We start from the raw sequence: 12030 nt of genomic DNA, 5'->3' as shown, positions 1-12030 counted from the left end.
ACAAATACTCCATGAAGGAAGGAAGGAAAGCACCCAGGTCGTGTGGGTCATCAGTCCTCTGATCTGTGTGCCCCAACTTTTGACGCGAGGAACATATAGTCACATGCATGCATGCATGCGGCGAGACCATCGTCCACCCAGACACGGACGCACGTACGAGAACCAGAGGCAGAGCACGCACTGGGCGCAAAGTACAGTGGAAGCAGAGGGTTGGGTGCAGAGGCAGTCCTCCATGTTTCAGGACACGTCTCTTCCGCTTTCCTAGTTTCACATCTCGTACAGGGGACCTGGGCTCGGCGCCAGCGCGTCTGCCGTCGAGCTCCAATAAAGGCTAAAATATAAAAAATTCGCGCATCGCCGCCTCGCCGCCGCCTGCTCTTCCTCTCCTCCGCCCTCCGCCCTCCGCCCTCCGCCGACCGCCTGCGCCCTCCACCGCCTGCAGGGCGCCGCGGCGCTCCGCCCCATCTCCGGCCAGCTGCGACAACACCCCGCCGAAGCGCCACCCGCCTGCGCCCTCCCCCGACCGCACGGCGCGGCCCGCAGGGCGCCGTTGCGCCACGCCGCACCAACGCCTCTGGGGCGCGCTACGGCCCCACAGCGGCGCCGGCCCGGCTCCGGCCATCTCCCTCGCGGCGCTTCGTCCTCGCGCACTCCTGCCGCAGCGACGGCCACGCCTGCCGCCCGCCGGGGCAGAGAGGCACCAAGCGTACTCCGCCGTTGCCCGGGGAGATGGGAGCAGCAGGTATGCTATCCTTTTTTTTCTCTTTTTATTTTCTCAATTTTCCCATATGCTATATTGATATGCACATGAAAATTCATTTGCAGGGCCACTCCCTCTCGCTAATAGTGTCTACCTCCTCCTCCTGCACCATGTGACAGGCACGTCATTTGAGCCGACTTTCTTCCTTGCTAAACGCTCATGATAAATACTGATAGATGATGCAAGGTATTTGGCAGTTTTCTCAACAATGTCGATGGTGGTGCTGAATTTTGCAGTTCTCTCAATGTTCAGGTCATCATCATGTACTTCAGTTTTGGATTTTCTATTAGAGACCAGTAAATATTTGTTGTCAAACACATGCTCAATATATTACTGAATGACTGCCTATTGTTTGTCAAATTTGTAGAATATTTCTGAGGTGTGCAAGCTTAACATAATGATACCTTGCTAATTTCATGTGATGTTGTGCAGACCTAACTTTAGGTTTTGCTGATGATACCTGCCTAATGTTCAGTTGCATTGGTAACGTTTCATTCCATCTCACCCTTCTACTTTTCCAACATGCATTTCATGTTTCCCTGTTTAAAAGACTAATGTGCTCTTTTTTTCTCCGTGCTAGCATGGTTATGCCAACCTTCAGCTTGCCAATGTACAGCAGTTCAATCGGTCATTTCCGTGTTCCTTCTGTTTCAGGCCAGCGTGCTGTCTACTGTGCTACGGCACATGACATCGGTCTATGCATGGATGTTGTACAATATTCTGACATCAGTGTGTAATGTCATGACTGACTTTGCATAGTCATTAGATCTCTTCTGAAGAAGAGACTCAGAAATAAGTAGGTTACAATCAATTTTGCTGGGTTAGGTGTTTAAATTTCGTACAAAAGCTTTTGCTTAGGTCTAATTCAGATTTTGATAGGCTGGGCAGTACATACTCAGACCTTGGCTTACCGTTTGGTATATTTTGTAAAGTATGCATCAAGTTCAAATGCATTCAAAATTCAGGTGTCTATTGGCGAAGCCGCATAAAGGATTGGGTCAGTGTCAATTTCATTGAGCAAGTGTTTGTGTTTGCGAGTGAGGCTTTTGCTTACGTTTCATTCAGGTTCTTGCAAGCTGTGTATCATGGACAACAAGGTACATTGCCCTTCATGTGGATCTTCTGCAACTATTTTGTATCTTTGTTCTGTGCATATTCTGACTGGTTTTGGCATACATTTTTTTATTGCAAAGTCTAAATCCATTAAAGGGTGTACCCAGTGCAGAGAGCTCCTGCTCTGTGCAGGGTCTGGGGAAGGGTGTTAGTGGCAAGCCTTACCCTCGCTTGTGCAATGCGAGGAGACCGCGACTCGAACCCGGGACCTTTCGGTCACAGGCGGTAAGACTCTACTGCTTGCACCAGGCCCGCCCTTCAAAGTCTAAATCCATTCCTATATATTAATGCTATAGCTCTTGATACGTAACAATGGTAGTACATGCCTTTACAACATTGTCTAGAATTAGTTATCTGATCTTAATAATTACTTTGTTTTTCTGTTTGCTCCATGAATTCAGCTGATATACAATTCATGTACTCAAGTTGGCCAGCTCTTCTCGCTACCCTCAGCTTTCCTTACCATCAATCATCTCTAATTTGTTATTCTTTAATTCAGGTTCTACTGTTTCAGGTTTAGACCATAGTGCGTAGTATCCTTGGTTAACAATTACACTGGCTCTTTGGTGTGTGCATATTCTGATTGGTTTGGGTATACATTTTTTTATCGCAAAGTCTAAATCCATTGCTATATATTAACGCTACAGCTCTGGGTACGTAACCATGGTACTATATGCCTTTACAACATTGTCTAAAATTGGTTATCTGATCTTAATAATTACTTTGTTTTTTTTGTTTGCTCCATGAATTGTGGGCGTTGATACATGAATTCAGCTGATATACAATTTATGTACTCAAGTTGGCCACCTCTTCTCGCCAGCTTTCTTTACCATCAATCACCTCTAATTTGTTATTCTCTAATTCAGGTTCTACTGTTTCAGGTTTTGACCATAGTGCATAGTATCCTCAGTTAACGATTACACAGGCTCTCTGCTATGTCGATATTCCCCTTTTGCCATAACACAGGCTACTAAACGCCACTCTGCTTATAAGGTAATAATTCACTACGAATACAGTAGTACCCCTATATGTAAAAAGCTGACTTTTTCTGCAATATGTATACCCACAAACTGTACTAATGGTGATAGAATATTACATGCTCTTGCTTCTTTACCTTTGGGAGAGCTATGTTTAAAAAAACGAACCCACATTTTGCTCATACTAAACAGGTTGCAATGCCTGGTAGCAAGCACCAAACCATATTTACTAATTTAGTTTATGTTTTCTCACACTGTTCTCATATTTACGAATGTATATTCCACGTCCTCAGTGTTGTCTTCTTCCTCGAGCTACTCATCTTTTATCAAACATTCCCCCAAGCCTCGCTTGCCAGGTGCACGGCTTTATCAAACATTGAAAATTCTTCCGTTCATGGCAAAATGAGTATCCATGTCCAACTGAAACAGCCTTGTACTATGTTAAATTTATCCTGTGAAGTGCTAAAATGACAGCACATATGTAATAAAAATGATGTGCTATAATTCCGCCTTGCTGGACCGTGCGAAGCACGGGGGTACCTGCTAGTAGTTCCCAGAAATTTTAGCCATGTGCACATATGTTCTATGTTTTATTTTTGTGATGTTCACATGGCATACATGCGATGGCCTAAGATATACTTTTGGATGTGCACATAGTATAAGTTTAATGTTCTATGATTATCTTATGAGATTGTGTATGATATATTTTTCTGGTTTGATATGATTTGACAACGAAAATATTTCATATTTATTGCAAACACTAATGTGCTATAGTGGTAGGAGAATGATACCATGGGTCTTGGGTTCAATTTTGTGCAAGCGCACTATTTTACTATTTTTTGATTTGTGAATGTTTCTTATTTTCTTTAGCTGGAGAACGAAGCGCGCAGGGAAAAGTTGCGAGCACGAAAATTAATCAAATTATTGAAAATTAATTAAATAAATTGTCGAGAATTAATTACCGAGCTGGAAAAAGCTGGCGGGGTGGGAAAGCTGTGAGCGCCAAAATTAATTGCCGGACGGAGCTTACCGTCCGAATAGCTAGCACGCCACGACAATCGAGCGCACTACTCTTGAACTATGCCAAAATTAATTGCTGGACGGAGCTTACCGTCCGAATGGGCGGTAAGCTAGCACGCCCCGACAATCAAGCGTGCTACTTTACAGCTATGTCAAAGGGTCTTTAGTTCTCAACGAGATCTAGATTTAAGAAGATTATGTAGGAGCCCAAATAATTCATAAACAATGGCATGCCTAAAAGAAGAAATATAGGACCCAGATGTCACATATGGTACATTTGAATCAAAAAAACCTACGAAACCGTTGCGGACTATTTCATCAGAGGCGACGGTGGTAATTTGTCACGTTTTGAAAGTTAAGAATCGGATTTTATCTACTTCAACGATGCTTTTAAATTAAAGGTTTATTTTTCTTAGCACAAATTCACCAGGACAACAGACATCAACATCATCACGATTCACGACGACGAAACGACAGATACTTTGCCAAGCGCACCCGCCGTCCACCTGCCGACGACCTCGTCCAACGTCCGGCGCGACGATCCATCCGGCGCCCACGCCAGGTCCGCCGCTTGCTGCAGGTCCCCCGTCCGGCGCCGCACGGCGCGCCCATCCTCCCCCTCCATCAGCTCCCTCACCGCCGCCGCGATCTGCTCGCGCCCAACCAGCCCGTCGTCCGTGCGGACGCGCAGCCGCAGTGCCACGCCCACGTTCTCCGACAGGACCACGGCGTTCATCCTCTGCTCCGCGTACAGCGGCCACGCCACCATCGGCACGCCGGACAAGACGCTCTCCAGCGTCGAGTTCCACCCGCAGTGGGACACGAAGGCGGCCGTCGCCGGGTGGGACAGCACGCGCACCTGCGGCGCCCACGACGCCACGGCGAGGCCACGCCCCCGGGTCCTCTCCAAGAACCCCTCTGGAAGCCAAGCCGAGGGATCGTTCTCGTCGCCACCGCCACGGGATTTCCGACCCATGCCGTCGGAGTGCTCGCCCTCCAGGCTTGGCATGCGCACGATCCAGAGGAACCTGTGCCCGCTGTCCTCCAGCCCGGCGGCGAGCTCCGCCGTCTGCTCCACGGACAGCGTGCCGGCGCTCCCGAAGGAAACGTACACCACGGATCCCGTCGGCTGCCGATCCAGCCACTCTATGCACGGCGACGACACGCCGCCTTCGTCGGAGCTTGACCTGACGAACGGGCCCACCGGGTAAGCCGGCGGGAACCTGCCTTGCTCTGCCGCCTTCTTAAACTCCTCCACAGTCGCCGGATCCATCTCGTAGAAAGTGTTCACCAAGAAGCCGGCAGCGGTTCGGTACCGGCGGCCCACGTGGATGAGTTGCGCGTAGACCGGTTCCTTGCTGTATCGGAACCCACTCGGCACGTCCTCGAGGCGTAGCGACACGCCCCCGGGAAGCGGGAGAGGGTCCGGGAGGTCGCGATACTCGCCGGCGCCGGCGCCATCGTTGAGCTCCACGGCGCTTCGCATGACGGAGAGCACGCTGAGGTTGGTGGGGAAGAAGATGTACCCCGGGACGCCGAGCTCGGAGGCGAGGGGCAGCGCCGCGGTGGCGAAGAAGTCAGGCACCAGCGCGGCCAGCGGGGCGGCGGTGTTGCCAACGTCGTGGAGTAGAGCGCGAAGGTGCGGGATGGAGCGGCCGATCACCTCGAGGAGCACGGTCTCGATGCGGGCATCGGCGGGGAGGTCGTCGAGCGGGACTGCAGGGAGCGTGGCGGTGGAAACGTTCGCCGCGCGGAGGGAGGAGAGGACGGCGGCGGAGTGCGCGTCAGGGTCCCCGGAGAGGTCGGCGAAGGTGACGAGCGTGGCCGCGAGGGCGTGGTGCGCCACGAGGCGCCGCGCCAGCTCGGCCATCGGCATGAGGTGGCCTGCGCCGGGGCTAGCCACAAGCACGACGTGCGGCCGGTCGGGGCGTGGCCCGGCGGCGGCTGCGCTGGTGGTTACCGACGCCATGGATGGATCGCCCAGGCTTGGGCAGCAGGCTGCTACAGCGCCGTGACGACTGCACGAGACCCGCGTGGTTGCTGTTGCTGTTGCTGCTTGTCTCTGATCTGAGAGCATGGGAGTCTGTTCGCTGCAGACAGTATAGGACTGGATGGATGGTGCTGGTGCCGTTGAATACGTAAGATTTCGACGGAGAAGATCGAAACTGTGTCAAGCTCTATTAGTAATTTTGACAGTACCCACATTGCTCCATTTTTTACTCTTTGATTGATGAAAACGTGAGGAGACGTGGATTTGGTCATTTGTGGAGCACAGCCAGATTGACCCGTTCGGCTGCACTGCTACGGCGGCTGCCGCTGTATTCGTTGCGAAAATAAAATACTATAGTACGGCCGGGAAAGGTTTATTAGAAAAACGACAAGGATGGGGGCGTCGTTTGTGGAGGTAACAATGGGGCAGTTCGGCTGATAAGAAAACCAGCCGGATTTCACTTTGTACGGCTGATTTTCACTGTTTATTTTCTCGTAAATTTCTTCAAATTTATTCAGATTTTTTAAAATTTTTCCCAGCGAACAGGGCCAATAACTAGAAACTAATTATCAGGTGTAGGCTTCAGAATTTCGGCCGGTTTTCACCGAAAATTAGTAATTTTTGTCTTTATCGTTGTAGTCCAGTAAACGTACATACTGGCAATTTCGAATTCCGTTTCCTTTAGTTTTTTTAAATTTTAGCTAAAATTTCATGAAAACTTGAAATATTTTACCAAAATTTCAACCGATTTTCACCGGTTTTCGCGTTTTTTTGTTTCTATCGCTGCCCTCAGGTATTTATGTTCATTTTAGCTAGTAGCTATATAATCATATATTACAGATCCTCTTTATTTTGTTCTAACTTTGCCCTAGATGATATTTGGCTTCATCCGACCGGATCGCTTCCCAAATGGTCCGTGGAGACCAAAAATCGCTTCCCAATTATTTTGTCATCTTTGGTGCGATGGAGAGGTAGTTGCCCTAGCCAGCCAGGAGCCATGGCTAGAGAAGCGGAAGAAAAAGAGGCGGTGGTGGTTGAACGAACCAAAGGAAAGCGACCAGAGTCTTCTCTTCTATTGTACTCCCGTACGCACGCACTTGGTTCAATGACGAAAGGGGAGGTTTTGTTTTTTCTTTTTAATTTATTTCGGTTGAATCTTTGAAAAATCATAGTAAATCACAGAAAAAATCATAAAATAGAAAATTCAATTGGTTAGACTCCACGTGAGTAGATCTACACAGTGAACATATAATATAGTATTCTTTAGTATAAAGTTTTTGTTGTAGCTTTAGATCTATGTTTTCTGTAATTAAATGGAATAATTCATAGCTGTAGTTTTTATATTTCAATTGTGGTGAAATTTTTATGGTGGGCTAATTATTATATGTTTAAACTATAGTAAAAAATTCATACTCATTGGATCATGTATAACTTAGTTATAGATTTTATTTAGGTTTACATGATCTAATGAGTATGAAATTTTTACTACAGTTCAATCATACAATAATTAGTCCACCATAAAAAATTTACCATAATTAGAACATAGAAACTGCAGCTATGAATTATTCCGATTAATTACAGAAAAGCATAGATCTAAAGCCACATCAAAAACTTTGTACTAAAGCATACCATATTATATGTTCACTCTGTAGATCTACTCATGTGGAGTCCAAAAAATTGGATTTTCTATTTTATGATTTTTCTGTGATTTACTATTATCTTTCAAAGATTCAGCTCAAATAAATAAAAAAGAAAAAGACAAAACCAACTTCAAAACTGCTTATAACAGGGTGAGGGAGGTAAGATGAACGGTTTTAAAAGTTGAGGGGGGGTGTTTTGTCCGGTTTTGGAGTTCAGGTAGGAAAAGCCAATTTTCGCGAAAGTTGAGAGAGGTGATATGGACTTTTTTTCCAATACTATGTCAATTTTCCAATAAAAATGGCCTTCTCCCTAATTAAAGGCCCATCCACTAGTAGCATACTAATGCATAAGATCGCCCACGACGGTCAAATTTACCCCATAGAAAACGCTAATGCTCGAGTGCATACGTCCATCATCGGCGCCAGACGTCCATGGATCCAATGTTCAGAAGTGTAATTTCTATATGCTCTCTCCGCTCCCCTCTAGTCACCGTAGATTAAAAAAAATCACGCATCACCATGACTCCGCTCCATGACCGGCTCTACCACGGCTCCTGCACGTCTCCCGCTGGCCTTCCTCTTCACCGCCATCATATGCTTCCCCATGACCGTACCATCACGGCATGCTCGCCGTGCGAGGCCGCACCACCCGATCGCTGTGGTCGCCTCCAGCGTGGGCATCACGTGCGCCCTATCGCCGGGGGCCGCACAACCGCCCGCCTGCTGCCATCCTCCTTCTCCACCGCGACCGCATAGCCAGGATCTCGGTGTGTCGTGCTTCACCCGCCTGGTTGCCATGTTTTGCTGAAAAGTGCATGTTGCAAGCGTATGTTTCGAGTGTTTCAGATGTTTCAGAGGTATGTTGTAAGTGTTTAAAATGGATGTTGGAAAAAAAGATCGGGATATTGCATATGTTGCAATGGTAGTACACATATGTTGCAAAGGTGTATTACCAATGTTTCATCTGTGTTTTCGGGATGCATGTTGCAAGTGTATTTATATAGATGTTGTATATGTTTCACACATACGTTGCATGTGTTTTATCTAGATGTTGCGTATGGTTGCAATGGTTTTCAAGTGTTTTAGAAGCATGTTTCAAGTGTTTCATCTACCTTCAGACGTATGTTGCAACTGTTGTATTTGGTGTTTTAAAAGCACGCCTTCTGCTGAATCGTCTCGGTGTGTCCTTTTTCCGGCACCGGCAGGACATCGATATGACACCGTGGCCGGGTCCTTCCGTATCAGAGCCGCCGCCCCTTCTGATCTTGTCGCTTGGGTGACATGGGCCAGCATGAAGCACGCGAATGGGCATCCGTTTGGACGTCCGGACGCTAGCGAACGTCCGGGAACTAGCCATGCCAAAACTAAATGGGGCAAAACCACCCCCAATCGCGTTTGACAGTGCCGGGACGAGGAGCCCGAACCCGTTTAGCACTTCGATGTATCCAACCGTCAATTTGGGGTAGAACTCCATCCAGCCGTCCATTCTGTCTCAATCTAAAAAAATTCTCCACTGGTCATCCCTCCGTCACTCCCCTGTCCCCCGCCCAAGCGCCACCTCTGTCAGATCCCAACTGCTCAAGTGCGGCCGCCGCCCCTCCTATCTCCCACCCATGACCCAACTGCCACCGCCCGTCCCTACTGTCTCCCATCCAACCACCGACGTCCGCCAGTTGGATGCAGATGCAGGATTGGTCGGCGGACGGTGGGTGCTCGGGAATCCTCAACGCCACCGAGCAAATGAGCTTCCGGCGAGCTAATTCCCTATACAGAGAAGGTGATACTCCTGTAGTCCCGCTACCACCTCCGATTCTTGTTTTTTTTATTTTGTTTTTCTTTGGCCACCGGTTTCCTCCTTCAGTTGAGCATACCATGCCTTCGTCGGGGGCGGGGACCCGTATAGAATCCTCGGGGAAATTTCCCGTTGACATCGCTAGAGAGGAGAGCACTGGCAGTCCACGTGCCCTTCCGCTCTTCCGGGGTGAGTAGAAAGACTTCCTCGATCTTTACGTTGTGACTACAGACTGATAAACATGGCTGTTGCGTGGCCCTATGCGTTGAACATCACACTCTCACCGTCTCGTGTATGTGTGCGTATTGTAATTTTGCATCCAGCGGTCCACCCTTGCTTGTATATAAAACGTCATCTCCCTCCCAAGTCAGCAGAGTGGAGCTGGAGCTGGAGCACAAACCCGCTGCTCCTCTTGTTTCGCTGTTGCTAGCTAGGCAGTAAGCTACCACCCATAGAAGAAGAATAGGATCACTAGCTATAGATGTGGCATGTGTACTTGTATTTGAAAAACACAACGAGTCATAGAACCACCGGTGTGGGATTAACAGATAGAGTGAGAGAGAGAGGGGTGGAGGAGGTGTAAACCATCGGCCGCCTTCGAAGAAGACGAGCTGACCATCGCGGTGCTCGGTGAAGACTCGGTGGAGGCGCTGCGGTGAAGGGCGGCGGTACAGTGGCAGCGTTGGCCGGTGGCGGTTCTTCCTATCGCTGGCAATGCCCCCTCACTTAGATCGGTTTTAGGGTTTTGGGGATGTTCGTGGGGTGTTTGGCGGCTCAGGTGAACTTCCTGCCTTGTGCCCCGGCCCCCACCTCCCTTTTTGTGGCGCTGTGCGACGGGAGCCCACCAACCATGGAACGGTTGGGCGCCCTCGATTAGGGCGCGGATCCAAAGGCCCAATTGGCCATCTAACATTCTTCCCCTTGATCTCACCTTATGACTTAAAATCAACTTACTTACTTTATCTTGTTCCCATTCCATCACAGATCAGTGCATAGAGGTGCCTCATCATCACAGTCAGTTGCCATTAGATTAAACAGCTATAATGCACTTCTTTGTTTTGAAATTGATTCTCAACTAGACCCTTATTATCCAGGAATCATAGGTCTTTCCTTAAACCCATGCCGGTTAAGTGTTCTCTAAACACGCTGGGTGGTATGCCTTTTTGTAAGCGGATCCACGAGCATTTTTTCTCTTTTTATATGCTCAAGACTAATTATATGACCCCGGACTTTATCTTTCACAATATAATACTTTATGTCAATGTGTTTGGTAGCATCACTTGACTTATTATTGTGAGCATAACATACTGCCGGATTATTATCGCAGTATAACTTGTGTCGGGTTCATAAACCCGGGGTCCCTTATGGACCTGCTTCCCAGCAAAAGCTCGCCCCAGCAGACGGCATTGCGAACGACGCGCAACTCCTGGGCCGGCCCAAAAACCTAACGACAGACCAGAAAGATGATCCAATCTCCGACTTTGGCCCGCCTCTCCGACCGGAAGGCCTGGCCAAAGAAAGGGCAACGCCCGCTTCTGACTCTGGCCCGCCTCTCCGACCGAAAGGCCCGACCAAAGAGGGATATCATTCGCTTCCGACTTCGGCCCACCTCTCTGATCGGAAGGTCTGGCCAAGGAGGAACGACGTTCGCTTCCGACTCCGACCCGCCTCTCCAACAGGGGATGCACCAAATCTCTGCTTATAGCTCTCCTCCGGCTAGTGCAGTCGGAGCCGACTGGGACCAACCGACCGAGAACGCCCGCTCGGTGAGGACCCAAGAAATGGGCGGAGCAAATAAGGCAGGGCACTCAAGTCAACTGCAATACCAAAGACCGTACCATGTACACCTACAGGACAGTACCGACATAGCATGTCAGAAGGGTGCTCTGCCAACTTACAGGCATGTCAGAACCCAAGCAGTGTCGTGGGCGCCAACGTTTGCCTACAGTGTTGTGGGCGCCATCAATTCCCATACCAGGCGAACACGGTAAAACCCCCCACATGTCTCTGGGCATCAACAGTGTTGTGGGCGCCATAATTTGCCATACATGGTGAATACGGTAAAACCTTCCACATGCGTCTGACATAAACAGTGTTGTGGGCGCCTACAATCATCTTGTATCCGACGGCATGGGGCAACAAGACTTAGTAGCCCCCTTCATCTATAAAAGGGGGTGCGCTATCTCCCAATGAGGACGATCAATCAACACACGATCGATTCACGGACGATTCGACCACTAGGAGGATCGATTCACAAAGTCGAACAACCTATGATTCGAACGATTCCAACATAGCACACGCTCAAATACTTAGTGCACATAGGAGCTCCCATCTCTCTGGACCCTTTGGTCCAGAGTCTGACCAGACCTCTTGCACCCCCATCTTACTTCATCTCGTTTGTAACCCTAAGCAAACTTCGAGCACCTGGGCTCAGGAATAAAGTCATCGACTGACTCAAACTAGATGTAGGGCACGTTGTCTGAACTAGTATAAACCCTGTGTCATTAAGTGCTAGGCCACATCCGATCACAACGTACGACAAAACTACAAATATTTACGTGTTGGTCACTTTCTGCACCGACACATTGTATATATATGTGATGTTCTAGATATATTTTTCTGATGGTCACATGGTATACATTTAATGTTCTATATTTTATTTTTGTGATGTTCACATGGCATACATGCGATGTTCTAAGATATACTTTTGGATGTGCACATAGTATAAGTTTAATGTT

The 12030-nt window shown here is 48.5% G+C and overlaps 1 protein-coding gene and 1 long non-coding RNA gene across 9 annotated transcripts; one reads left to right on the top strand and one right to left on the bottom strand.

Annotated features, from left to right (window-relative positions):
- Window positions 1-256: 256 nt before the first annotated feature.
- LOC136480542 (uncharacterized) lies at window positions 257-3488 on the top strand. 8 transcript variants are annotated; one of them, XR_010764620.1, is made up of 7 exons: window positions 257-742; window positions 826-879; window positions 958-1012; window positions 1193-1857; window positions 1954-2098; window positions 2755-2866; window positions 3144-3488. It is a non-coding gene; the product is annotated as an uncharacterized lncRNA (long non-coding RNA). The 8 variants fall into 8 exon arrangements; XR_010764617.1 differs by having other exon boundaries at window positions 1128-1857; XR_010764619.1 differs by having other exon boundaries at window positions 826-1012; window positions 1193-1243; window positions 1341-1857.
- Window positions 3489-4115: 627 nt separating this feature from the next.
- LOC136480533 (UDP-glycosyltransferase 72B1-like) lies at window positions 4116-5986 on the bottom strand. Its single transcript, XM_066478050.1, has one exon. The coding sequence runs from the start codon at window positions 5945-5947 to the stop codon at window positions 4328-4330; it is 1620 nt and encodes a 539-aa protein (XP_066334147.1). The 5' UTR covers window positions 5948-5986; the 3' UTR covers window positions 4116-4327.
- Between the last annotated feature and the right edge of the window lie 6044 nt (window positions 5987-12030).

This window comes from Miscanthus floridulus, chromosome 1 (assembly GCF_019320115.1).
Source record: "Miscanthus floridulus cultivar M001 chromosome 1, ASM1932011v1, whole genome shotgun sequence".
Classification (NCBI taxonomy): domain Eukaryota; kingdom Viridiplantae; phylum Streptophyta; class Magnoliopsida; order Poales; family Poaceae; genus Miscanthus; species Miscanthus floridulus.
This window is presented reverse-complemented; position numbering and strand designations above follow the sequence as displayed.